We start from the raw sequence: 27,338 nt of genomic DNA, 5'->3' as shown, positions 1-27,338 counted from the left end.
GAATTCACTAGCTGGTGAAGTCGAGGTGAGACAAATCTTGTTATTGGGGAGGAAATGCTAAGTTTACCTAGAAATATATCATTCAGCGTATTCGCAATCAGTCAAGTATAAAGGCCTATCTTGCGCGGAATTGACTCACGCTCACACTTAGATCTAGGTCGTACGGTACTTCCCTGCTATCATATTCCCCTTCCACGGAACATGCGCTTTGTCGGCCGGGAGGAGGTAATTAATGCGCTACGGCAACAGCTATTCACATCCGACGCCGGCAATAAAGTCTCTCTTGTGGGATTGGGTGGTGTAGGAAAAACCCAGGTGGCTTTCCAAATCGCCTACTGGACGAAAGAGCACAAGCCGGACCATTCCGTGTTCTGGGTGTCGGCCATGAGCGGCGCGAGCTTTGAACAAGCCTACACCGAGATGTCGAATAAGCTAGCGGTGCGAAAGAGCTCGGAAGACAAGGATGTCCGGGAATCTGTCCGACGGTGGCTCGAGTCCGACGAAAGTGGAAAGTGGCTCCTTGTGGTGGACCACGCGGACGACATGGACGTCTTGTTCGGCTCTCTCGAGAACCCCGACGGGATCTTTCAGTACCTGCCAGAGCGCGACCATGGCCGGATCCTATTTACGACGCGGTCCCGGGAGGTGGCCAACGCCGTGGAAGGCGAGATGGTTGAATTAGCCGAGATGAGCGCCGACGAGGCGAAGAGCCTACTAGAGAAGTCGTTAGAGAAGTCGTTAGTGCGGGAGGACCTTCTCAGGAACGACAAGGGAGTGGCGGAATTACTGCAGGAGCTAACCTACCTCCCACTAGCGATCATGCAGGCAGCGGCATACCTGAACAGGAACCGAGTGACGATCACTAAATATATGGAACTGCTCCGGGGAACGGAGCAGGACATGGTTAGACTGATAAGTCGAGAGTTCCACGATTCCACCCGGCCTAGAGGTTCACGACACGCCGTGGCCACCACGTGGCTAGTATCGTTCCACCAGATCCGACAGTCCGACCCTGCGGCCGCCGATCTGTTGATGTTCCTCTCGTGCATTGACCCGAAGGCCGTTCCACAGTCCATTCTGCCTCTCTTTCCGACCGAAGAGGCAATGGTATTTGCCCTCGGGACGTTGGATGCATACACATTCGTGGTGCGGCGGGGAAACTCAAACACGTTCGACACGCACAGCCTTGTGCACTCGGCCACACGGATTTGGGTTCGAGAAGAGGGGATCGCGGCTCGGGTGGAGGAGAGTGCCGTTCAGTATGTGACGAGTGTGTTCCCATCGAGTGACTACAGCCAGCGAGATCGGTGGCGGGAGTACCTGCCGCACGCGTTTCGTCTCCTCCGGCGGGACGATACGATCGACTTAGGGGAGCGATATGATCTATGTATAAAGGTGGGGCAGTGTTTACAAGTTGATGGTCGGATCAAGGAAGCGGTCCGATGTTTCCAAGAATGCTATGATTGGCGGAGGGCGCATCTTAATGAGGATCATCCTTCTCGACTGGCATCGCAGCACGCGTTAGCCGGAGCATATAAGGCGAATGGACAGGTGAAGGACGCGGTGACGCTACTAGAGGAGGTGGTGCGGATTCGAGCGCAGACACTAGCAGAGGATCATCCTGATCGACTAGCGTCGCAGCGCGCATTAGCCGGAGTATATGAGGCGAATGGACAGGTGAAGGAGGCGATGCGGCTACTGGAGGAGGTGGTGCAGATTGAAGAGCGGACGCTGGCGGAGGATCATCCTGATCGACTAGCGTCGCAGCACGAGCTGGCAATCGCATATCGGGCGAATGGGCAGGTGAAGGAGGCGGTGCGGCTACTGGAGGAGGTGGTGCAGATTGAAGAGCGGACGCTGGCAGAGGATCATCCTGATCGACTGGCATCGCAGCACGCGTTAGCAATGGCGTATCAGGCGAATGGGCAGGTAAAAGAGGCAGTGACGCTGCTGGAGGAGGTGGTGCGAATACGAGGGCAGACACAGGCAGAGGATCATCCCTCTCGACTAGCGTCGCAGCACGAGCTGGCAATCGCATATCAGGCGAATGGACAAGTCAAGGAGACAGTGACACTGCTGGAGGAGGTGGTCCAGATTAAAGAGCAGACGCTGGCAGAGGATCATCCTGATCGACTGGCATCGCAGCACGCATTAGCAATGGCATATCAGGCGAATGGGCAGGTGAAGGAGGCGGTGCGGCTACTGGAGGAGGTGGTGCAGATTGAAGAGCGGACGCTGGCAGAGGATCATCCCTCTCGACTAGCATCGCAGTACGCACTAGCAATCGCTTATCGGGCGAATGGACAGGTAAAGGAGGCGGTGACACTACTGGAGGAGGTAATATGGATTCGTGGGGAAACACCGGCGGAGGATCATCCTGATCGACTAGCATCGCAGCGCGCACTAGCAATGGCATATGAGGCGAATGGGCAGGTGAAGGAGGCGGTGCGGCTACTGGAGGAGGTAGTGCGGGTTGAAGAGCGGACGCTGGCGGAGGATCATCCAGATCGACTGGCATCGCAGCACGCCCTCGCAGGCGTATATCAGGCGAATGGGCAGGTTGAGGAAGCTGTCTCACTGATGCGGCACGTGATTAAGATTCGAGAACAAGCCTTGACGAAGGAACGTTTTCCTCAATCGGTCGGTAGTCCGATGGAAGATGATCAGAGTGATGGCAATTTGTCGGAAGTTTCTTCAGGACCTCCTTCCTTGACCAGCGCATCAACGGACGATTCCACGGGGGATGAATACGGCCAAGCGGTGGAACATCTCGTTGAAATTTTCTGCTCCGATTCAAACATTGGGCCAGTCTACCGGGAAGCTACCAGACAATTGGGGGCGCGAAAATTCAGCCAGAATCATGATCAATTACTGAAGCTTTATTTCAGGGGATTGAGACATGAAGTCAAAAATGGGACTGAATTGGCAACTACACGTCTACTGCGCACCAGGCGGTACCGAAACGAGATCACTTCTCTTATTCTAACATCCGTGGAGCTGTTGGAAGTTGGCCAGGGTCGACTGACACCGATAACTTTGGCAGGACGCAAAACAGAACGCAACTACAACTTGAATCAATTCATCCGCAGTCTCACCATCCCCGACTATTACGACAATCATGAGGAGCCGCTTGATGAGAAGCAGCTTGTTGGTGGCGATGTTTCCGAAGATCTCATCTCCGAGAGCGACGGATCATCTACTGAGCCTGAACATGAATCTTCAGGCGACAAACAATCCCCATTACAGGCCATTGACAGTTTCCTGACCGGTGGCAGGGCGTTCAACCAGCTACAAATTAACCTTACGAGCCTGCTACGACCTCCTCACGCCCTGAAAGATGCGCTGCAATCCAAGAGTGAATTCGTTGTCAAGCAAAGCATTGCTCGGATCATAGATGGCCAGCCATGCAAAGACCGAGAGACAATTCTCGAGCTCCGCAAACAGAACCTATCAGTTACCGAGATCGCAAGAGTTTTGCTCGGCAATGCACTGGCCCTGCCACTTGAGATCGCAGAAGATCAGAAACCTACACTAGCAGAAAACACCATGACATCTGATGCATACAGACCGATGCATGATGCTACATTCACCAAAGAAAAAACACCGATCATTGAAACAGCGGTCACGAAGTCAAAATTGGACAATCTTACAGAAAGCCAAGTATCACAAGTATATGACGAACCCCGTCTTGTCGCCTGGACTTGTTCCTGTGGAATGCAACTTTGCGACTATTATACAGAGCTAGTTCCCGGAAGCTTGGAGCAGCTGCAACAGCGTTTACGGAGTGAGCATTCTCAATCGACGGCTCCTTGGACCAGTCTTTGGAGTGGCCTCTTCATTTGGGCCACCTCAAGATCGCGTGCGACGGGCGCCGATCAAAATGATCACGACAAAGCTTCATCCGAAAACCCATCAGCCCGAGTGACCCAACACACGACACGGAGCAATGCTAGCATGTCGAAAGATGCCAAAGAAACCATTCCTTCCGGATCTCACGGGCCCTCTCCATCGACTGACACTTTGACCAGTACCCAGCTACATCAGCAAGACTCTACGGTATCGTATCTCCTACTCTGTTTTCCCGAAGGATTATCCGGCTGGAGATTGTATCATCAACAAATCTTACAAACACCAGCACAACAAGATCACCCAAACCGAGTCACAAATGACAAGCAACTCTTTCACCTTTTACGAAAGAAGTATGCCTCTGAGAGGGGAGTCTTTATGTCCACCTTCTGGCCTAAGACAGTCGTCAGGGTATCACTGGCCTACTTTCTTGTTGACCTATCTGAGTATGTAGAACTGAAGCATTACGCATGCCAAGCTGGCGGAGCCGAATGCCGGTGCATTCCACCTCCAGATATGATACGACCATCTAACAACGCTCAATACGACTGCATACCCAGAGAGCCACCGCGAAAACCACCTCTCGGCCCGAACTATCTCACCCATTACTTTCAAAATCCGCATTGCATTAAAAACGAGAATCTTGTTTACACACTAAATCAAGTCCCTAAACGTCTTGGACAATGTATGGTAACATCAGGGGCCGAGAGATTGGAAGCATGGGGTATCGAGTTCGAAGAAGGTTGGGATCGAGGCCGGCTCAGAAACTTTGTCTTCTGCCTTATCACGATCGGGAGTTTGGTCTTCGCAATATTATGGTCCGTCCTTAAAAAAGATATACAAGGTGCCTTTGGCATGTCTGGATTCATCGTTGCGACGTTCGCAATTGTTAGCGGATACATGGCGTCCTCAGAACCGAGAGTGGTCCATAAGTGAGAATGACACCTCCTTGCTGCTTTATGTTGCTTTATGTTTCATGAGTTACGTGATGCGTAGGCGAGGTAAGATATCGGATAATATTCAGCGATTGAAACTCGATTCTGCTCTTTGGAGGATTCTATGAATGCTCAAGATCCAGTCTGGCTGTGTTATTAAACTCCCCTGCTTCGTTTTCGTCGAGGCTCGCGATAACGCTGTGATACTGATGATACTGATCGAAACTCGCGTTTGACGCTGGCTGTGCATCGTCGAGACGACTGACCTTGTCCGAACGACGTACCATTGCACAAAGAGGATATTTCTTCATTTATGAGAAGAAAGCATCTTACTTTCATCGTTGGACCGACAACCGCCACTGGAGAAGGAGTCGTTTGTGACTTTCTCCTCTATGCAGAGCAAGCTCTGGCGGGCACGTTATGAGTACATATACGACCTAGAAAAGCACACCGTGCCATACGTGGGTTGAAAAAGCTTTAGTGCTCGTTGTGAGCCGCTGTGGGATGCTCCTCTGACAAGCTTTGCGGGCGAAGAGAGGAAATGTGGTGGTTGCGACGAAGGGAAGGTAGCGGCGAGGTTGGATGGGAGGCGGGCGCGGTAAACGCGAGACATTGATGGGAGACTGGATGTCTTCGAAGACAATCAATGCTGGAACATGGCCAAGACTACCCCAGCGATTATACAGACGCATTGTGAAGAATATCCGATCAGGCTGAAGGTATATGTTCAGACGGCGGAGTGGCCTGCATGCGGCAGCGTGGTGCCTGTGTAGAGAGTAGGCACGAGGATGGGGGCTGGAATGTGTGGCGTCAACCCCAACACCGCCTCTGCGATTGTGGCGTAAACAGACGGACTGAGTAATGGTAGAGACAAGCGTGAAAGCATCTTTAAATGACCGCTTATACAGTTGCGACTTGACGTGGTCGCCTAAATCAGATGGCCGTCCAGTCCGTAATAATACCGCAACGGCACGGTCATTACGTCCGCGCCAAGCGATCTCGGCTGGTCCTCGGTTCTTGCCGGAGGCCCACTTTATCGCATGCAGACCGTGCACTAGGTAGGTAATGAATACAGCACCCACCAACGACTGGGTCAGTCCATCTCGGACATTATTAACGTGCAAGATAAATGAGCTGGCAGTCCATGAATGCTGTCTACGATGCTGAGCAAGAGAGTATTGGTCTGGCCGAGACGCCGGAAAGGAGGAGAGCCGAACGGGCACGACTGATTTCCGAGCGTAATGGTCACACCAGGGTGGTAATTTTATACATTATGCAAGTATATAGGTAATTCAATAACCATGTTACCAGCTCCTTTCATCCAATGAACAGTGTTCGCATTTGTGTTAGATAGAGAAGTCTGCAAAATAAAAGTGGGTCCATACCCAGGGCATTTCATCGCGTAGGGATGCACGTTAAGGGATCTCCGAATGACCTGCAAGCGGGGTCGATGCCATCTCCATTCACTCCAACTATACAGAATCACGCGGCGATGTATCCACCAATGTCAAAACAGACAATCTCTCAGCAATTTTATAAAGATTGGTCATATTAGAGAGCTCTGTGTGCTCGATACCGCTATTATTATAGGCTGGACGTAATGCTTCCATATCTCTCGATAATATTTCGTCAGCAGATACTCCTGGTCGCTGAAATTGGGCCTTCAATCGTTGGTGAGCCGTGAGCTTCCGGAGGGAGCATTTGTCTTGGTAAAGTTTGTGGTCGATAGTACACTGGAGCTGGTAGACTTTCGAATCTGCCATGGTGAAAGATTGTGCCGAATTTCCGATCCCCTCACGTAGAGAGATAATTTCCGCTTACAGAGTTCAGCAGTATTATTATTATACCAACTTAAAGAAACATTGGGGGCGGTACTTTGCACGGGAACCAAATCTGGGAACTCTTTATTCGACTGTGATTGCTCCATGAATCAAAAACGGGACCTCTCTAACTTTGAAAAGTGTTTAATTAGGGGTTAGTAGATTGCGTGGCTGTAAGTCGGGGCGCAGCGCGATGCAGGCCTGGCAGGTCACCAAGAGGCCGATATCGATCAGGGCAATGATGTTATCTATTCCCGATTAGTCTACCAGCTCGTAGTTCTGATCACAGCGCAGAGGTAAAAATAGAGCTCCCTGACTTATCGACGTGGCCTTCCTAGGCTGGGAGGAGAGAGCTTGTTGCGCTGCAATTCACTACCTATGGTCTAAGCCCCGAATTTTCGCCCCACGATTTAACGAACGCTAGAGCTAATGTTATCCATTTAGCCAGCTTGGGTAAGGTCCAGCGGGTCTTCTCATACGATCTATACCTATTCCTGTCTATAAATTGGCGGGCCAAATGGGATGATCTGGGTGGCCCAAATTCGGGAGCTTTTTACTCCCCCTGCAATGTAGCACTCAAACTGAATACGGAGAATGATAGCGAGAAGAAAGTTACTATACTATGTAGGCAATTAAAGGAGACACGATTGAGACGCGATGTTTTGCAACTGACCTCGCTAACAAGAAGTTGGCCCTCATTCTTGGGGGCTGGAGATTATGAACTTTGAGTCGTGAGAAGGTATCCCGCCGGTTATAAGAACGTTGCACTTCCGGCAGATAGAGACAGTCCTCCATTCCACAATCTTCCAAATCAACGAAGCTCGATTGCAATGTATCTCTTTGAACTCCTTTCTTTTTGCCTCCTTGAAAGGGCTGTTGCCCTACCACAACAATCGGTCCCTCCTGTGGTGGTCATATCTGATACAGTGGCGTTGACCACGCTCTTCGCAACCATTCCTGTACCTTCAACAACTACGACTACGGAAGTCATCCCCTCTCAAATTACTGCGGTTAGCTGTGCTACCAACGCACCGAACTTTTTTCGAGACAATGTTTGTCTTGACTTGCCCGGCAATGTGGACGCGTCGATCTGTTGTCCTGCAGGAACTGCATGTGAAGCTGTCACTGGGCCGGCACTGGTGTTTTTATGCAATTAAGGAAAGACATGGCAATCAATGATCAATAGGATCACGTACTCCCCAAAGACATGAACTTATTGTTACGGATTTATCGACTTGAGAAAGGGTGGAGCAGCTTGATGGTGTTGAAGGTGTGGTATTGTTTTTCATTCTTCTTTAGCTTTTGCAATGTCCAGGCATTTATAATGACGGCAAACCCTACACTCTAAGCCTTCTTCGTACTCGAACTAAATGAACGCTGAACGCCCCGTCTACTGCCAGCATCATCAGATACTGGCCTCTCAATTGTACGGCGTCCTAGCAGAATCCTGGGAAAGGGAGGGTTGTTTGGTGGTATACCTTGGTGATGAGGAGGGCTTAAAGTCTAGTTCCTCAATCCCAAATTCTAGACTAGCCTAGAGAAATTGGTGATGGAGACGACGATAGTTTCTTCATAAAGAAGGCACTCTGGGCTACCTTGCCGATCAGGTTCCCAGTCAACGAAGCGCCAGAAGGAGATCAGAGAGCAAAAGACCGCGACAAGGTCTCACGGCCCCGATCTCAGTCCATAAGTGGTTGCTATAGAATACCTTCTGAGACGTGAGAATTTCAGTTGGCTTCTGGAGACGTTTGCAAGGGCCAGAGTTCAGAATGCCTCCCTCGTTTGTTCCAATAGCTCCGCGTGGCTGCCTCTTTCTCCGATAGAACCATCATGTAACACAAGGATGAGGTTAGTGTCCTTGACTGTTGAGAGCCAGTGGGTAATCATAAGCGTAGTGTGGCCGCGACATAGATCGTGGAGAGCCTTCAGGATGCAATTCTCTTTGCGAGAGTCGACAGCTGACGTTGGCTCGTCAAGGACTATGAGTCTTGGCGTTTTCAGCATGAGTCGAGCGATTCCTATCCGTTAGCACTGCCCGCCGCTGAGTGTGGTGCCCGTTCACTGTGGTGCCCGTTCACCAACCCTTGTCTCGTATCTCGCTGGAAATTTCATAATGGCATCGTGCAGTCCTACTGCTTTGCATGCTTCGATGACCTCCTCATTTGATGCTTCAGGTCTCCCGAATTGGACGTTTTCCATGACCGACCGGTCGAACACCTCGATATGTTGAGGAGTGATGCTGATCTGCTCCCTCAAGCTGGAGAGGGTGACATCTCGAATGTCCTGACTATCGATCTGAATGACACCTTCTTGCACATCGTCTTTGCGAAGAGACTGACGAGAGTGGATTTACCACTACCACTTTCTCCAACTATGGCGTCGCTCGATCCACCTGGGACTGTAAAGGTGACATTTCGAATTGCTCTATGCTCACTATCGTACGAGAATGAGACTCGGTCAAATGAAATGTCTTCGGCCTGTATCTCCAACTGCTTGCTTCCGTTCACGATAGTCGGCTGCTCGTAGAAAATCTGGACGAGTTTCTCGATCGAGACTAGTCTTTCCTTGATATCCTTGTAGGTCGCTTTGCCAGTTTGATAAGATCATCTGATGTCGAAGCCCAATAACTAGCGAGGCCAATGAAGCGGCCCGGTGATGATGCGCCTTGGACGGCGTCCGCGACAAAGATAGCTGCTGCTGCTAGTAGTCCCAGCCGTAACAATAGCCTCCGGATGTTGGCAATTAAATAGTAACCTTTGTGGTGTTGGAATTGTGCCCTAAGAAACTTGTGCAATATACCTGACAACGCCTTGACCTCGGATTCTTGTCGGTTAAATAATGAAATTACCCGATAGTGCTGGAACGACTCCTGTAGAAAGTTTGTCATTCTCCGGTCCATTGTGACACGATGTCGAAATAGCTTAGATCCAGGAAGAGCCTTGATGAGCCACCGATAAATAGGAAATGGTCAGAAACAGCTTCACGAGCACGGTTATTCCGATAGAGGTATATCGTAGCGACGAGAAGGCCGACCAGCGGGGAAATGAGGCCGGAGGCCAGCTCCTGAATAATATTACTGAAAGCTCCACTAGGTTCGAGGGCTGATAAAAGCTCCCTAGATGGTTGAATACGGTGAAACTCCATGGAGAGATTTAAGATATGAGCGTGGAAGGCTTCCATGATGTTCCTGTGGGTGAATTGGGATGCATGTGTCGCAGCTGCAGCCTTGAATATGGTAAAGTCTTGAACCAGTTGGAGAACAATCCAGATGCAAACTTCATTCATTGTAGCGCCTGTACCGGTCATACAGGAGCTCTAAATATGGACTCGAGGTGAACCGACCGGAATTCAATCCCAATGAAAAGCAATCCATGATGCGACCCAGTTGGCGAGGTATCGACACTTGTAAAGCGCGGTCTTTGAAGAAACGAAGCACCAAAGTAAGAGAAACTTTTGATTGCCGTCCAAAGACAATCGCCAGTCAGGTCAGATCTTGCACATGCGGTATTCTTTGGAATTGTAATTGCTTACAACTAATCCCAAACCCCCCAACGGAGCTCTGGAGTCAATGGTATCAGTGGCGTTGCGCGACCGAGAAGTCTTGCGGTACTTTTGCGCAATCAAGCACTATAGGAGATAATACAGAAGCTATGAGATCTGCACTTCTCCACGGAAGCGCTGAGGGGTCTCGCGACTTTGCTACCGTCAGCTAGGAATGATCCGTCGGTTCTTTCGTATCTCTCCTAAATACATCTTTCTGGGAATAACTTGATGGCTTCACACTATCCATATCCATTATGAACTAAATCCCGTCAATCATGGCAGTTTGTGCAAGTCCAGGGCCAGGTCAGTTAAAGAAGCTACTCGTGCAACCAGGAGTTGGGCGTCGTGATTTAATAGAGGAGGGGATTGAGTTAATAACGGACACATTTGTTCAGGAACTTCTAATATCTTTAGTGCAGCCTAGGCTCAGGTTTAGGATACCTCCTTGATTCTTTCGAATGCCGTTATCGATTGATACAGATACGTATCCGGGAGAGACCCAAGTACAGAATGCCTTCTAAAATGTGCGAATTTCGTACAAGCCGTAACTGGACGAGTTATCATCTGATGTGTATTTCTTGAGCTGCTCAACTTTACGTTATCACGTTCGCTATGTCTCGCTCATTCAGTCCTGCAACTAATAAATGCGCCTGCCGGAAATGTGATACGCCATCGTTATCACAACTCTTGGGTAGAACTCCTTCCTGTCTAACGACTGCTAATAGGGTGCGTAATAGATCTTGGAGTTGCCGTTTTTCTTTCTTATTTAGTGGAGTTCGAGATACGCGCTGGCTGAGAACGTCATTAAGTCGCTTACTTGATGACGCCCACTGTCTCAAGAACGCTCGAGAAATACTGAGGTGCCCGGATAGCGCGTGAAGCTGTAATGTAAATAGGCGGAAGATGTCGACATAATCCTGTTCTAACTGAGCCTCGAGCTCATATAGAAAACATTGTAGACTGCTAAAAGCACTTCGCGCGGAGAATGTGTTAATGCCAACAAGTATACCTCCTTCGATACAGATGGTGGCGTGAATAACGCCAGCCTGCATAAAAAGCCCCCGAGTTGAGTCGATTGAATCTAATAATGGGGCTTCAAACTGTTTCCAGAGGGGTACGGGTGGCTTTGGCTGTTTAGTGTATTGTAGAAGAAGCTCTTTATTATAATCGGAGAGTGGCCACATTGCGACTAATTTTCGGCACTTCCCAAGAACCGTAATAAGAGAGTCTCTAGTCTGATCAATATGCGGGTGGATAATAACGTAGCGAGGAGTGATATTGCAGCTATGAGATGTTTCGGTGTTGTAAGGTTCGAAGTCGGGGTAAAGAATTCTAGGTATGTTCATTCGACAGTCTGGCGAAAGTTCCACATATGCGTTCATCAAGTAAGCTGGATTTTGAGCGTTCGGTTCGAGAAACTGAAATAATGCTGCGTCTCTACTCAAGGGGTCGAACTCGGTACCACGAAAGGCCTGTGGCGACTCTATAATCCTATTAGTTTAGCCGTTAAGTAGTGATATCGAACTTACCGTTGAGAATCGAAGAGAATAGCTCTTCAGTTATCGGTTGAGTCCCGACCCAACAAGAGTCAGAAGGGATATTTGTAGGTATTGATATTGATGCTAACTCCCAGATGTCGCGAGTGTCCTCGGCGATACAGTCGAGAGTAGACCAACGAATTTGATAGAGAACCTCTTTTATGTCTGGCGGAAAGTCCGGTGCGCTCTCTTCTAGGCACTTAAGAAGCTGTTCTCGTGGATGAACTTCAGGTATTCGTAGTATTGGGGTATGAAGCTGAACTTGACAAGATCGGAGGTGCCGTGTCTTGTTGTGCACGGGTAATGTTTTCCCACAGTGAGGACACGTAAACGAGATCTTTGGAGACTCGACGCGTAATCTGTTCTCGCAAGACCGGAGGTGCCGTGTCTTGTTGTGCACGGGCAATGTTTTCCCACAGTGAGGACACGTAGAGGGGATCTTTGGAGACTCGACGCGTAATCTGTTCTCGCAAGACCGGAGGTGCCGTGTCTTGTTGTGCACGGGCAATGTTTTCCCACAGTGAGGACACGTAAACGAGATCTTTTGGGACTGAGGTTCTGTTGATATGTTTCCTTGTTCCATTGGTGGAATAGTAAGTAGTGAGTAGTAACTAGTGAGGATGAGGGTGAGGATGAGGATGAGGATGAGGGTGAGGATGAGGATGAGGATGAGGGTGAGGATGAGGATGAGGATGAGGATGAGGATGCTAGAGGGAAGGTTATCCGAGGCATCACCGTGGGGCGAGCGTAATGGTCTCGCGGTGTAGGTAATACCGTCCAGATAGGTCAGGCGACCCGAAAACGCGCTCTTTTCCGTCACCGTAACACGAAGCATCGGCAAGCATAACTAATCGACTTCGCAGAGAAGCTGGATAGGTATGTATCTGACCACCCTGGCGCTACCTTGAAAGCTTGCTATTCAGATGTCAAGCTCGCCCTTAAACTTGCAAAGACGACGATTGAAAATTTCCGCGTTTAAGGACCTCCAGAACGCCCTCAATAATCACTTCGGCAAAGTGAACTAGAATCTAGCTATCATCTAGAAAGACCTCACAGTAGTGACAAAAGCTACAGCCACAGTCACTACAAACACTAGCTCGTTTAGATTCAAGAGATAGGCTGACATCGCAGCCAGAAGTCTAGCGCAGCCCCCTCCCACGATCCGAACCATCAAAGATAGCTCGATAGCTGCCTCTAACGACCCTCAAGACTACGAGATCATCATCAGGACTAATCGGCCCGAGAAAGCTGAAGCAATACAAAAGCTCGGATCCACGGCAATAGTGACCGCAGTGAACTAGGTAACGACCTGGCTACAAAACAGGGACAAACCTTCAAAGGCATCAAGGTAGTGGCAGTATACAGCTTCCGCAGTGGTGACATTAAAATCATCGCCTGGAACGCCAAACACTTCGAACTACTATTGACCCAAGAAAAAGAGTGGCTGTCTGCCTTTGATCAAGGTACAAGGCTCAAGGAAGAAACCTTTCAGAACGTGGCACACAAAGTCAATATCGAAGCAGCGGGAAAGACATTCGTCGAAGGGTCGGCGGCGATATTTGACGAGATCCTCAAGAAGGACAACCTAGAAGGGTGAGTAAAAGCCCAGGAAGCACAGCTTGCAGGGGCCTGAGGGCTGCTCAGCACGGATCGTGAATGGGAATGGTCACATTGTCTTCTCATTCAACCGAGCCTGTGTTACCGCGATTGAAGAACGTATAAAGGTTATTCGGAGTGTTCGGAGCGTTCGATGTCTAGACATACCTGTGTCAATGTGAGAGCAGCGAGGAGAGGAATCTCTGCTATATGCACCAGCAAGTTGTAAGTGCGAAGGCCAGAAACCTTCCAGGGAACGACAGCCCTTTTCCTGTTTTTGGGAAGGCGGCCTAAATATGCTCGGCAACCCAGGGCAGGGCACAAGCTTTAACGGCCATAATCGCCATGAGGTAAGTGAAACAACATTCAGGCCATCTTTCCCAAACATTTCCTGCATCCACACATCCTTCACAAGAGCCCATGCTCTTCAGTCAAGATTCTGAAACCTTCTAAACATCTTTAATCTGAAGTCAAGAGGTGCACTCCGACCCGAAACTGCTGCTTTGAGTTCAATTTGTCCCTCTTTTACGACGCTAGTGTACGTCACGCCTTCTGGTCTTCTGAGCAGTCACACTGCCTCGACGTACCGTGGTTGCTCTAGATAAGGGAGAAAGGAATGAGCAGCTTTCATGGAGTTGATAGCGAGGTTGCGGTTGCAGTCGGAACCGCCAGAGCTAGGGTGACATGTGACATCACATGAAAGAGGATGGGCCAAAGGGCGTCTTGGCAACCACATGATGCTCGCTAAACCTACCACAACAATCCCCGACCAACAATCTTTTCTTTCCGCTGTTTCTATCTACGTATTGCGCTCAATCGCTTCTGCGATATGACAATTTGGAAACAAATTCCTACACATGTGACTTTTTCAAACGTTTTGCTGATCAGCATCTTCAACAGACAGAATGATGAACCCCCTACCACCCGATCCTTTAGCTTTCACAAGACCATTTCCCCTCGCTGATCTCGCGCCACAATATATGACGCGAGAACAAATTGAATCGGTGGTCGCGCACGCTCCGAAGCTCTTTCAGACTGGCGGAGATTTGCCCAACGATGGAGGTATTCCTGCAAAGACTGTTACTCGCGTTTCAAACGGTACTGTCGTCAAATAAGGTACCCGGATTTCCCTAGGTCAGGGTCGAACTAAGATGAAAGTTCAAGAATAAGTCTACATATCTATACCAGAGGTCTATAACTATTAGACTTCCGAGCAGTATACAGACCGTCAAGCTCACGAGTCTATATATATTATTATGCAATATATACCTGGGAAAATTAAGTAGAGGCGTCCCGTACTTCGAATGTCAAACAATAGGGGTTATTCCGGGAATCGGGCGTATCGCTCTGCCTGGCTTTCGAGCTGATGCCGTTGTGAAGCGCCGCAAGGTATATAAGCCTCGCCTTGCCGTTCTCATGGCAGGATACAACTCTCTGGACCACCACTATCGTCGTCCATATCGCCAGGGTTTCCCTACCAATCCAACCCTCTGCGTCATCGCGTCCACCGGTCTTTACTCCTCGAGTCCTTGCGTGTTGGCTTTCAGCATGCCTTCCTCGACCACCATCGGCATCATATGGATACCTCCCGAGCTTCAGCAGCATGAAAATGCTATAGTCCGAGAGATCTACTTCGTGTGCTATCCCCCACATGATGTCGACGACCCGCCCACCAAGTACACCAATCATTGGACCTTTTTCCTCAAGATCAGTCACTCCTTGCAAACCCCAATCCTGCTCCGATGACGAACAAACTTCGACTCGAAGTTACGCTAAAGCAATATTCTGTGACGGCCCGCGGCTTGTTTTACGTTACCCTGAACCCTGTGCCAGATCTGACAGTCAAGGGTGTCCTCAATCTGATCAGAACCGATGGCCTTGACAAATACATTTTCGATGCCGACGGCAACGGATGTCGTTATTGGACCATGCAATTCGTAACGCATCTCGATCAAGCCGGCAAAGTGGCGAATTCAATGGAGGCTGAGTGCTTGGCAGAACGGCTCGGGAAGACCTGGACTGCAGGCGTCGACGGACAGGCCGTGGAACTGGAGCTTCCGCGTGGCACTCCAGCCAGTCCCGGAAGGTTTTATTGAAGATTCAACCGCAGCCAAGAGCGTCATATAGGCGATAGTGCAAGAAGAATGAAGTCTGGCGGATACCGATGGCGGCCGTATAGGCAATAGGCTCTAACTCACGAATTGCGATAATGCTAGGGAGACACATGCGACTTCTCGTTCCGGTCGAGGGACTCTCCTGTATGGCGATTCATTTTGTGCGGAGACGCACAGTAGAACTTCATAACTCCAGCCATTTGTGGGCGACTATAGACAGAATTCCGCCAACTATATGGAAGTCACCATTTGCCAGCACGAGTGAACCGGGATTTTTCGAAGCAATATTTTCTGCGTGCTGTACCGCAGCAGGGATCGTAAGCTGAATTTGAGAAGTGTCATCAAATGCTCGCCAGTGGTTTGCAAGCTTCTTTTCTTCCATCTCTGATACGATCAATTTGTAACAAAATTTGCGAAGAGCCTTGAGGGAATCGATCCTTTCCATTCAATCCCAACCAGTCTACCAAAAGTGAGTAATCATCTCCATTGCACTGTAATAGGACTTACCCGATTCAAAGTTATGAGTGCGTATAGCTTGATAAAGTCATGGCACCAGCCCCAGAGAATAGCAACCGGGATGAATATCATGTGCGTCCAGTCCTTGCGATACAGAGGAATTTTCTTCGCTATTTTGGCAAATAACCACCAAAAGAAAAACAATACAGTCCATATTCTCTGTTGCTCGTAGGTAGCAGTGACTCGTAGCAGAAGCCGCCAGAGTATAATGTCGGGGGGGATGCCATAATTCACGAAGCCGGAGATGTACAAGGAGTAGGTACCCCAGGGATACTTTCTTATTATTAATTAGCACGGCCCGGACCTGTAGGATATCTCTCTTACCGCCAATTTTTGAAGTTTCGTAAACTTTTCGAGTTGCTCCTCGGATTGCTTCTCTGCCATCGCACAAATCGCCAGAGTTCTTGGGTACTCGTACCGAATATTGTTTCGACCTGGCACTCTCTGTGGCTTTGAATCTTGATGCTCCAGTCGTTCTCTAGTAGATAACGTGTCCAGAAGTTGTCATCATCAGCGTTCAGCGATCGACCGTTCCATGTCTCACCTGTAAATCCGCGGAGGAATCGAGGGTCTTCGACTATCTCCGATCGGAAGCTAGCTATTCGCCCTGATAGGCATGAGACCGAACCATCTATTGTTGAAGTTGCTAGAATTTCGAAGTTTCGACGTTGAATATAGTCACAAAGGATCCCATTAACTATGCGATCCCCGAGTGATCCAGTGACGATACTTCTAGCTCGCTGACAGGTCCCTACTCCACCAACGTTATCCTTCTCAAAAGCTGCAAGCATCCATCGCACGGTATTCTCGGGAAATAGTATATCGTCATCAGCGAACACGATAATTCGATGGACCTGCTTTCGATCTTCAGGGATCTGGGCAATGGCGGATGCAAGTTGTTTTCGCTTATTGGCATAGCTAGCCTGGCACACATCAATTCGAACTCTGTCGTGCTGCTTTCCAATTTCAATCGATAGGGCTTGAATTTCTTCAAACGTATCAGGAGGCGTACAGATCGAAATGTACTGGATTCCGGCTTTTATATGGCACTGAACTCCTTCGAAAAGTGCATCGGGACTTTTACCGAGCGTTGCAATCACAGTCGTCACATCAGCCGGTGTAAGGGCCGGGTTCTTCGGGATGGGAATGGGTCTATATCTGAGATAGGCTAAGCCTTGAACGACAAGCCGAATATATTTAAAAATCCTAGCAAAGTCAGCATAAACATAACGGATACGGGTAGGTACTTACAACAATGCAAAGAACAGGAGTGTATCGTAGGTAGCCATCAGGAGGCCGGGTTCGTGATGTTGACTGTTGTGACGGAACTCACAACTGGGATTCGAGGTAGCTCCTGTGGCGATGAGGTCCATTATATAAATCGACCGGGACAGGGAGGCTCGTTTACCGTCAATATCACCGGGCCGTATCAAGCTAACAACCACCCCTCTGGGGAGAGAAATATGTGCTCCCTAGCTAGGGCACTCTACGATACGCCCATCGAACCACCAATCCACTCATTTATCCACTGAGCGACAGGTCCACCCGTGACGTGGCAGATGATAAGGGCCAGGACGAGGTGTAGAAAGGGATCGCGTTCTTCGAAGCAGTAGTAAAGGAAACGTCGAGTTGAAGGGTAAGGAAAGGGCACTATAGTCATCAAGCTAGGGTAATGTTTGTCTAGAGACTACCATTCGTATAGTATCTGTGTCTCACTTCTCTCTATTCAGTCTGTCACCACTCCTTTTCCTCCCTTCTCTACATCACTGAACAAATAAAAGCATCTCCCTTGTTCCTTCGCTTGTTGTAAACACGCAGCTCGTTCAGCTTTTCTTCTGAGCTAAGGTAGTGTGATCGTGATGCCCGGGTAATTTGTTGTTTACACTCATCAAGCGTATTCTGGCACCTTCCATCAATGATCAGGCTAGGAGGTATGGTAGAGTGCCTCGCTCCCAAAGACGTGCTCTAGGATGTGAGGCTGAGGGTATCTTTCAGTGTAACCTCTCGGATGGGACTTAGCATGAAATGATGCATAGTTTCAACAGTAGCAAAATCGTTCAGTTCAGCCGCTCGTACAGGCGGATGCGAGGCGCAACCAAAATGTGACCACCTCACGTTCTCCGTCATGGTAGGCCACGGAAGTCCTGAAGCCATCGCTGGTATGCTATCATATTATCTGGCTTCTGTCCGCAAATGTTGACCCTAAGCTTATGGTTAGGACAAGCAGAAAGAATGAGAGGCTCTTGTACTTACATCGTGGTGTATGCGTGAATACTAGTATTCTTAACGTCCTTTCTGACCTCCGCCAAAAAGACTTGTAATCGTTCCGGGGACCATCCCAGAACATGGGTAAACAACCGGAAGGACAGCGCCTCTAAACCATCAAGAATGATTCCGTTGTTGAATACACCGACCTCTTTAAGCTTCTTGTCTTTCGCCCATCCGTTGCAAGGCAATTTCTTCTTTGTCACACGCACGTCAATAAATCCAATCCTCCGTAAGATGTCTTCGCACTTCTCTGCGAGGTAGGCATCGCGCCGGATTTTGCTTAATGCTTCGCAAAAACCATCAATCCATTGACGATATGCACACCCTTGTGGCATCGAATTATCGTCGGTTGTCATCGGAGTAGTATCCTGGATTTCGATCCAACCCCCAGGGGCAAGGCTCCGGTAAGCCTGTTGGAAGAATGCTTCTGGGTCTGGAATTGAGCCAAGCATATCGCGCGCGTAAACCAAGTCAAATTTGCGTGGAAAGCTCCAGGGATCTCGGTGATCGAAAAGCTCAAAGTTACAGTTGGGTGGTATAGTGTCGGGTTGGATAGGACTCAAGTCAACCCCCGTGACAATGGCCTGTGGGTAGTGATCCGCCATCTCCACAGCCCAAATACCTGTACCCGTGCCGACGTCCAGGACGTTTGTCGGCTCAATCGGAGCAGAATGCAGTGGGTTCCTGAGAAGCTTGTGGATGTGATGCAATCCGTCCAATCGTTCCCGTTCATGGTCATCGTTGGGGAAAGGATAGAAGGCACTTGGGTGGTACTTGTGGTATTCCCGGCCGTTCTCGATCGGGAAGTCATAAGCAGAGCTCGCCAGTGATTGTGTGTCTGTTTCGTCGCCTATACTCGCCGCGTCACCAATTGCTGAATCGTAGTCACTCTGTTCCATCGTAAAAAGTTGAAACCCGATGTGGACAGCTATTGATGTAGTCGCTTTGGAAAGCGCATTTGGCGGTTGGGCTGATTCGAGAGATGTACTGTCGCACACGAGAACGATACAAGGGAAGAGGAGCAGATCCAAGGGCATCCAGATTGGAAATTCCCGCAGCTTTATGCGAAAAGCACTTTGGCAGCCTTGAAACTGATAGATTGTGGTACATTTAAGGTGGTCTTTTTGGGGGTCGGGGTGAGGACAGGCGTCAACCCCTTCAATCATGCGAGATCATCAAATGTAAAAAGAAGCCTCTAACGGCGATCTCCTCCAATGGTTACTTTACACTTTATCTTTACGGCCTTTGCATAAAGGGGCCAGGGCTCTGAGAGGCATGCAATGAGAGGTCTTTGACAGTACTAAAAGATACTTGTAGGAACATTGACTCCCGAGATCACGCTTCTCTGCCAGTCGAAAGTACCTCACACCTTGGGTGAATCCACTTGCTCTCTGGGTCCTCGACTAATCAATGCCTTCCGTCCGTTTTGACTTGGCCCCATATTCCATTCTCCCAGCATTTCCAGTTTTTAAGCTGCACCAATTGTTCGCCATACAATACCAAGTCGCCCAAGTCGAACAAAAAGATTTCGTTTGCTCGTTCCTGAATTGTGCAAAAGCCCTTCTGGCCATTTGGACTCAGCATAGCCCATATCCCCATGGTGCCCTCAACGGGCTCTCCGCCTCTGGTCACACAGTTCTCTTTGGCCATAATAGTAACGGGTCCCTCGTAAACGGCAGGCTTAATTTGCCAAATCCACTGCTTTTCAAGGTCGCTTTCGCCGGGTAGCGCGTTGACCCACAAGGCGAGAGCCCTTTGCATCCACACCCGGAACCCAGGTCCAATCTCAGCGCACATTTTTAGGATCATGAACAGTCTGTCGAGCCTTCCGCCTTCCACCACGATTTTATGGTCTTCCTGTGTAAGACGCTCAAGCACGCGAGAGTTGCGAATGAGCCGTCGAAGTAAAGAACCCGTTGCATCCGATTCATTTATCTTGCCTGATGGAAGTCGTCGTTTTTCGATGGTGTAGTCGAGCCAGGCGGGGATGGCCATCGATTCGAGGTTTTGACATTTGAGTGGGCTATTCTCACGAGCCCGAGCCCACATCTCCTCCCACTCTCTGATCACCTGAGGTGTCCCTTCATCCCGTGCCTGCACGCTCTCCAAATTTTCGAGATTGGGAAGGATCTCTCGGGCTAAATGATCCAGGTGAAAAAAATCCACAAAGGTTCTCAACTTCGTGAGCTGAGTAGATTTGATCTGGGCGTCGATGATCTCAAACGGATTGTATGTCCTGCAGGGCCCTGATGGAGGTGGTAACTGTTTGTGCGGGTCGTGTGGTACCAGGAGATCTATAACCACCACTTTAATCAGGAGGTAAAATATCAATTTGTATGGTTCAAAAGGCTCCATGGTCTTGTACTCGATCCGGTCTAGGAGCACGCTCAGGTCTGGGAGAGGAACATGCAACTGGTCCGATTTCGTGGTATTGTATAGTGCCAGAACGAGATACACGGTTGTTTCTTCCACGTGGGCGGGAACCATGCTTAGTCGCAAGAGTTCGCGTTCGGTTTCAGGCGATCGAAACAAGAGCAGCGCCTTCACCAACGGTTCGATTGACATGTAAAAGGTGCTTTTGATCTCAAAGGCCTGAGCAGGAATTTCTTTCTCCTGCAGGGTGTATGGACGGGGCGTGTCAGCAATGGTAGTAGTGGCAGACATGGATTGATCCTCTGAAGAAGTATCTGGTTAGACAGCTTCAATACTGGGTAAAGTAAACGGAGCTCTAAGTACCGCATTTCCCTAGCCTTGTAGTGCATTGATATCGATATTGATCTAGGTTCAAACTTGCCGTTGAGCCCAGGATCTGATTTCTGTCATGTGTATGGGAAGGAGCGGATAGTGACATATTGATGGACGGAACACTAGAGTGGACAAGGGACGTTCAACTGTTCATGGCGAGAACGTGTGTTGTTATAGCTGATGGACCTCCTCTCCACCGCCTTTCTAGGCGCCATGCCTGAGAGATCTTTACAGGCTCAGTAATAAGCTCGACAGGGCGCACATAATGCAGAATCCATCGATGCCTATCAACATTGATGAGGTGATAAGACAGCCGACCTTGAGGGACGGTGAGGCATCCATCGATAGGGGCTGATCAATCAGGTCTCGAGGAAAGAACTATTGACGATTGGCTCAGGTCACTGTTGGAACAGGGACCAGGATATCAGCTCCAACATGTAGCGTCAATTGTGCCGCAGAGACTATGTAGCTTACCTGAAAGAGGCGACTATTTATTCCGACTATGTATTTCTCAGCAAGGATTGGGCTGGGTCTCCAGCGGAGCCATGACTCTCCGCATCCAAGTGAATACGATCAGGGACCAGACTCTCAACCATTTACCAACTATCGTGGAGACTGGGGCTCTGAAGACTGGACCGAAGTCCGCGAATGAGCGCGAACCAGTTGCAACACAGCTCCGAGCGGGCGCCACTCTCTACAAATAGTTTTGACGAGGCGCACCAAGTACTGATGAGGTCAAGTCTTATCCAATTTACTGACGCACACGCCAGGGCCACGGACGCTCTTTACTCCACCGTGGCCTAGAAGCTCGGGGATGTCCTCCAGAAAGACTATTAGCAACTAGCGGTATGCCGGAAGATGTGTTGAGCGGTGTGTCGAAAGCGTCTCAAAGAACTGTATATGCTTTTCTTCCCATTGGAGGGAGGAGGTGTTCCACGAAGGTCGAAAGACTTAGGAGACGAAACCCAAATTCACGGTACTAATCAGCAGTTACAATACATCAAGTCCAGATCAAATAACAGAAGTCCCAGCTGTCCGCGACACAAGACGATTTCCAATGATGAGACAGACGATCACACGGTTTTGTCCTTTTATCCTTTTCGATGCATTCGTGAAGAAGCACCATCTTCCGTACCAAGATGTCTGGCGATAGTCACTGGCCCATCACCAATGGGCCTCTGATATTGAACGTTTGCCCAATTGAGAAGCCAATCGTCGGTTAATCCTTCGCATGGCAGTTCCCCAAGATGTAGAGAAACTCCCGATTTGGACTCCAGACGATCGAGAGACACAGTTTCTATCCTTGAGAGCTGACCCCCACGCCAATATGAAACTTCGAATGCCATTTTCAACGGGGCGACACGTACATCCGTCAGTTTGCAAGGGCTCAGCCGTCCGTCGGGTCCCCTTTCATAGATAGTTTCTCCCATGCACAGAGCGAGGGCCGTGACGTAGATTTCAAGAAGTTGACGAGGATTGTCCGAATTTTTCTTGCTTTGAATGAAATCAAATGCTCGAGGTCGCAGGTGATCCAGAATTTGCCATTGCCGCCAGTTCTGCACCATGGCAACTGCATCACCGATGTAGCACGATAGAGGCGAACCGGAACGAAGGTACCGAGCTTGTGTCTGGTCGAAATAAACCATTGGTCCGTAGCCGCGTTCGTCTTCATATATCACCGGCTTGAATGGGTCATATCGCTCGTCGCTGCGCCGAAGGCGTTTGGTTGATCGAATGTCAGCCATGTGACCTGAACTGTATCAAGGTGGCTTCTCCAGTTGTGAAAGCAAATGGAATGGTGAGAAGAAAAGAGGTTCTGCGCAGGGAGATGCGGTGTATTTATGCTGGACTGTCCCGGCGCTAGAAACTGGCCTTGTTGTAAAGTCCGTCAGCTCACGGATCGACCCTTTACGCGTTTATTACATCAAAACATGTCCCTCACCCTCATCAAACACTGATCATCTTCAAACATCCACCTTGGGGACTGATCGACTCAGTGGATTGGTATGTGTACACGATGACCTCCGTGATGCTTGTTCCGGAACCAAACAGTCGACGTAAGTTTTCAAAGCCTTGCGTAAATTTCTCGAACGAATCACGAGATGGATCGACCTGTGTTCTGTTTTCTCTCACGTTCAAATCCAGCCAGTGGAGATGAGCAGGCATCGCTCTCGCGACGATCAGGGGAGGCGGTTCTGGGGTCAACTTGGGAAATGACGTTGGGTTTGAGGCCGGAGATGAAGCTTCATCGATGATGACAGTTGATGATGTTGGGGGACCCGAGGAATGAGGTGGCACCGACCGAAAGTAATGATCGGGGGAACCCTGAAGAACCATGATGGCCGGGGGAAAACGCTTCTTGGGTCCTAGGGACCCCCGATTGTCCTGATGATCCATCTCGAGATGGAATACACTGGAGTTCTTGGGAAGGAATATTTGCTGCTCCCTCAAAGATAGTTATCACCTACCAAAAGCTTGCACTTAAATGTTCAGAATACTTGACAGGATATATCTAGGGCGGTCAACCGGCGATAGTACAACCCAGCCGCTCCTGCAGGCGCCGAAATGCGAGTGACCAAAAGCGTCGGATCGACAGACAAGAGCCGCATGATAGCGAAATAAACGTGAAACATTGCAGTCAAGCCAGTCGTTTCTCCCTGTCAAAGATTGGCCCAGCCTGACCGCAGAGCGCTTCCCATCCACCTTCCCCTCCTTCTGTCTCCGTGCAAGTGAAGCCTTCCCTCCTGGATCCAGCGCTGCAGTTTCCGTCGCACCTGCGTATCGAAGCCTCCGTGGTACACATGTGCAATGTAGCTGCTATCCTTCTTCACTTCTATTACACTCTCCTCCAAGATGCCCGATGCCGGCAACGGCGGACATCCGGAGCCAAGCCATCCCTGTTCGCACAGTATCTCTTCGTACTCGATGTCGATGTCGATGGTGACGGTAATGTCTCGGTCACGCGCGTTTTCAGTCGGGGTTTCGCCGTGGTGGCCTTTGGTAACCTCAGTTTCAGCGGTAATTCCAGAAGCACCGCTGGGAATAGATTTGTAGTGTGCAACTGGTTCGTCTTGATTCGTGGTCAGATGCATCGATGTGGGCCTAGTATTTTCTCCAGCAACGTAGACGTCCAAGGCAGTAACAGGGCAAATGAAAGATGGGACAGCGAAACCGGTGAGAGAATCATAGTAACGAGGCGTTTGAAGAGCATGGGTTCCTGCACTGGTTAATATGCGAATATCTTTATGAGTTCAAGTTGCAGAACAGGCTTGCGTACTTCACGCCCAAAGAGCGCCACCATGTTGATTTGGGATCCACCACAATATTGGGACATTGCCAGATGTCCCGACATTGTGCTGGGTCCCAACCAATGCCAAGTTTTTCTAACACCCTAAGATTCAGCCAGGGGTTCGCCGAAATCCCCCACCTCGTTCTTTTCCTTTGTTTCTATCATATCCGCGGTGGTAAATGATGGACCTGATCGATGCATGTAACCGGATAAAGGATGCTTATGTTGACGAATTGGCCACAAACAGCGCTTTGATCTTTGACACCTGGAGGTACTTGACCCGCGTTTTGCAGACCGGTCTCTTCATTATCACTGAAGATGGACCTGCACAAGAAAAGGCAGGACACAGTGTGGCCTCACAGCCGCAAGTGGTCTCCTGGCCCAACGGCAGTGGTTGCAATATCAGCCCGCCATCCTCTCATGTTGCTCCTGCCTGCGCAAGCCATACGCTACCGCAACCAACACTGCCTCGCCCTGAATGTTCCATTGTCCCTGTTCCGGGACAGAAGCCCATCTCGAAGCTTTCCCGTCGAGACAGGGCACTCAGAAACGTCCAACATAACGCCCAAAAACGCGAGAAAATCCTTACTAAGACCAACATCAGCAGAATTCTCTCTCGGCGGATCACGGAAAATCCAGCAGCTCGTGCCAGTGGCGATTTAGCAGGAAGAAAACGACATGACCTTGACCGAATTGCGTTCTTTCTGGAGGGGTTCTTCGGAGCAATATATCTCACCGAGAGATATGAATCCTTCAGAGAAAAATCGCGTGAGGAGAATAATGAATGGAGAAAGGGAGGAAAGCCTAAGCATGTGTACGATGAATTTGCCGAATGTGAAGGTATAATCGATTCGAACCTTCCGCGCATTCTCAGACTTGGAGAGGTCTTGCTGGCGGTATGGTCTTCCCGTGACCATGCTCTTCTCCTCTTATTTGACCAGCTTTCTACATTGCGTGAATTGAGCGTTAAAGACGCGGAGAGCCTTGTTCTATCGTTGCACGATGAGCCTTCAGTGGTGGAAATTACCAGAACGCTGAACACTTCGGTCGAAAAAGCATATTGTCAATACCGAGAGCTTAACGAAAACCTCTGCACCGCCGAAAGTAGGGCAGTCATGGTGGACGCGATCAATACAATTATGGCAGACAAATATGCAAACCGCATTGATGAGAGCGAAAATGAAGAGTTTTCTACTGCAACCGCTGCTCTTCCCGACCCTCTGGGTTCACTACCATCACATCAGACCTCAGTACAACTTGGGGACCCTAGTCATGTCGGTGTCGTCGATGAACATGCCGGTGCAGGGATGGAGTCGTTAGTTGCGGCTGCTCTTCACTCCCAGCATCTGCAACATGACTTTACTAACACACCGAAAATCATTGCAGAGAACTCGCCTGAGATGGGTTTATTCGATCAACTTCTACATCAATCAGAAAGTAATCGGCAGCAACTGTATGTGCTAGATGATATTTCGAATGGTAGGGAGCCGCCACGTAAGCGTCTTTGCCTAGGTCACCCGATCAATGGAAACACCGCCGTGCCTACGCAGAACTCCGAGTCTCAGACAGCCATAATCGACAGTTTGACGTCGATCGCCGTCCAGGGACGCCTTCATTCGAGTCAGACGATAACTCCTCCTGCGAACACTATGAGCTTCCCAAGGACCTCGATGTCTTTGCAGCAGAATGATGCGCTAGAAGACACGAGCCAAGATGTCAATGCCTATAACTGGGACGACTGGATAAGGGATCCTGACCTTTTGATCGAGCTCGAACTCTCCCTTCCTGCCAGCCACACGGACCATTGGGCATGATGTCCATCTCAGCTCGTCAATAATGGTTCTCCTTCATTTCCTACGAATTGCTCCTTGGACGATATCATAACCAGTTAAACAGCACAAACATTGCTCCAGCCAAGCCTTCCTTCGGATCGAGGTACTCAGACGCATCGAGTTCAAGGATGTCACCTACTTCCAATTCCACACGCTGCTCGTCGCCATCAAGCAACGTCGAGACCACGATCTCTGCGTCTTTTCTCAACAACTCGACGAAAGCCTGCCATTGTGGCGATGGTTCTGGTGATGCTTCGGTGGTGGTGGGAGCGATGTCATCGGTGGTTTGGCCAACCATTTTCTGATCCTCGTTTGTGGTAACAAGTTCCTCCCCATCATCTTGATTGATCTTCTGTCGCGACTTGAGAACATCTTCATCTCGAGTAACAATTCCATGACTTCTCTTGATTATTGAAGACGTTATATTTTGTCGTATGGAGGGCTTGTTAACCCCAATTGCTACAACAAATTGGTTCTCTCGTACCAGAGGAGACCGTTTCGAATGCCACATAAGATCCGGACCATGGCGGAGAGTGATGCGCTTTTCTGGGTGTTCTAGCTGTCGGCGTTTCATGATTGTGGCAAGCTTATGTAGTTAATACGCATGGTACAACCCAGAGACAAATCTTCTCTAACATACTTTTGTGTTCTCGAATAGAGAGTACAAGCGCGTTATGGATGGTATAGTTGCGACTTGCTCAAGCGGCAAATGCCATAACCCGGGCTGTCCTGGGATCATATCCTCGGCAAAGAGTTGGACAGCCTTGGCCGCCTCGAGGAATTCCGAATCATCAGCGGCGCGCGTGTGATACATATTGCGAGCGAAAGCAAAGATAGAAGCCGTGGATTCGGCTCAGTCAAAAGGGTTGAGAAATTCCGGTGTTTAAATATTTGAGACACGCCGTTTTGTCGAAGGCGTAGTGTTCTTGGTTAATGTGTAAAATGGATGCCTTGTTTATTGATGCCCAGCCATTTCGTTGGCTAGAATAGTCGGCGTAGTATAATAGTGTAGCAACAAAGCAGGAAAACGAAAGCTCAAGCCTTGTGGGTGGGTGTGGTTACAATACCACGTGACCCTATATCCACCTCCACGTCACGTTGACACGGAGAACAGCACGGTGGGGGAAGCGAACACCACGACATCCTGTCGAACAATATCAGTCTCCAGCCCGACAAGAGGAAGCCCTTTCACAGACAAATGATACCAAATACTGGGTATTGAGGGCTATAAAGTTGGTCCCATGGACCCGGTTATGGTCCACTGATGATTCATTCCAGACCTGGGCCCATTGCTAC

At 49.5% G+C, this 27,338-nt stretch overlaps 10 protein-coding genes across 10 annotated transcripts; 3 read left to right on the top strand and 7 right to left on the bottom strand.

The window, feature by feature from the left end:
- Nucleotides 1–201: 201 nt before the first annotated feature.
- On the top strand, nucleotides 202–3,925 carry AYO20_07367 (hypothetical protein; the record flags this gene model as incomplete). The annotated part of the gene is made up of 2 exons (XM_022645653.1): nucleotides 202–3,669; nucleotides 3,746–3,925. The coding sequence occupies 2 exons, from the start codon at nucleotides 202–204 to the stop codon at nucleotides 3,923–3,925; spliced, it is 3,648 nt and encodes a 1,215-aa protein (XP_022498368.1).
- A 7,984-nt stretch (nucleotides 3,926–11,909) lies between these two features.
- AYO20_07366 (hypothetical protein) lies at nucleotides 11,910–12,517 on the bottom strand (the record flags this gene model as incomplete). Its single annotated transcript, XM_022645652.1, has 2 exons — nucleotides 11,910–12,232; nucleotides 12,295–12,517. 2 exons carry the CDS (start codon nucleotides 12,515–12,517, stop codon nucleotides 11,910–11,912), a joined length of 546 nt encoding a protein of 181 aa, XP_022498367.1.
- Nucleotides 12,518–14,826: 2,309 nt separating this feature from the next.
- AYO20_07365 (hypothetical protein) lies at nucleotides 14,827–15,374 on the top strand (the record flags this gene model as incomplete). The annotated part of the gene is made up of 2 exons (XM_022645651.1): nucleotides 14,827–14,989; nucleotides 15,046–15,374. The coding sequence occupies 2 exons, from the start codon at nucleotides 14,827–14,829 to the stop codon at nucleotides 15,372–15,374; spliced, it is 492 nt and encodes a 163-aa protein (XP_022498366.1).
- Nucleotides 15,375–16,554: 1,180 nt separating this feature from the next.
- AYO20_07364 (hypothetical protein) lies at nucleotides 16,555–17,281 on the bottom strand (the record flags this gene model as incomplete). Its single annotated transcript, XM_022645650.1, has 3 exons — nucleotides 16,555–16,605; nucleotides 16,664–17,060; nucleotides 17,160–17,281. 3 exons carry the CDS (start codon nucleotides 17,279–17,281, stop codon nucleotides 16,555–16,557), a joined length of 570 nt encoding a protein of 189 aa, XP_022498365.1.
- Nucleotides 17,282–18,157: 876 nt separating this feature from the next.
- On the bottom strand, nucleotides 18,158–19,213 carry AYO20_07363 (hypothetical protein; the record flags this gene model as incomplete). The annotated part of the gene is made up of 1 exon (XM_022645649.1): nucleotides 18,158–19,213. One exon carries the CDS (start codon nucleotides 19,211–19,213, stop codon nucleotides 18,158–18,160), a length of 1,056 nt encoding a protein of 351 aa, XP_022498364.1.
- Nucleotides 19,214–19,583: 370 nt separating this feature from the next.
- Nucleotides 19,584–20,840, bottom strand: AYO20_07362 (hypothetical protein; the record flags this gene model as incomplete). The annotated part of the gene is made up of 1 exon (XM_022645648.1): nucleotides 19,584–20,840. One exon carries the CDS (start codon nucleotides 20,838–20,840, stop codon nucleotides 19,584–19,586), a length of 1,257 nt encoding a protein of 418 aa, XP_022498363.1.
- Nucleotides 20,841–22,868: 2,028 nt separating this feature from the next.
- On the bottom strand, nucleotides 22,869–23,318 carry AYO20_07361 (hypothetical protein; the record flags this gene model as incomplete). The annotated part of the gene is made up of 1 exon (XM_022645647.1): nucleotides 22,869–23,318. One exon carries the CDS (start codon nucleotides 23,316–23,318, stop codon nucleotides 22,869–22,871), a length of 450 nt encoding a protein of 149 aa, XP_022498362.1.
- Nucleotides 23,319–23,581: 263 nt separating this feature from the next.
- Nucleotides 23,582–24,013, bottom strand: AYO20_07360 (hypothetical protein; the record flags this gene model as incomplete). The annotated part of the gene is made up of 1 exon (XM_022645646.1): nucleotides 23,582–24,013. One exon carries the CDS (start codon nucleotides 24,011–24,013, stop codon nucleotides 23,582–23,584), a length of 432 nt encoding a protein of 143 aa, XP_022498361.1.
- A 379-nt stretch (nucleotides 24,014–24,392) lies between these two features.
- AYO20_07359 (hypothetical protein) lies at nucleotides 24,393–26,024 on the top strand (the record flags this gene model as incomplete). The annotated part of the gene is made up of 1 exon (XM_022645645.1): nucleotides 24,393–26,024. The coding sequence occupies one exon, from the start codon at nucleotides 24,393–24,395 to the stop codon at nucleotides 26,022–26,024; it is 1,632 nt and encodes a 543-aa protein (XP_022498360.1).
- A 64-nt stretch (nucleotides 26,025–26,088) lies between these two features.
- On the bottom strand, nucleotides 26,089–26,856 carry AYO20_07358 (hypothetical protein; the record flags this gene model as incomplete). Its single annotated transcript, XM_022645644.1, has 2 exons — nucleotides 26,089–26,628; nucleotides 26,683–26,856. 2 exons carry the CDS (start codon nucleotides 26,854–26,856, stop codon nucleotides 26,089–26,091), a joined length of 714 nt encoding a protein of 237 aa, XP_022498359.1.
- Nucleotides 26,857–27,338: the final 482 nt, after the last annotated feature.

The sequence above is a fragment of the Fonsecaea nubica genome (assembly GCF_001646965.1).
Source record: "Fonsecaea nubica strain CBS 269.64 chromosome Unknown Scaff51, whole genome shotgun sequence".
NCBI lineage: Eukaryota > Fungi > Ascomycota > Eurotiomycetes > Chaetothyriales > Herpotrichiellaceae > Fonsecaea > Fonsecaea nubica.
Note: the sequence above shows the minus strand (reverse complement) of the source record. Positions and strands in the feature narration are given on the sequence as shown.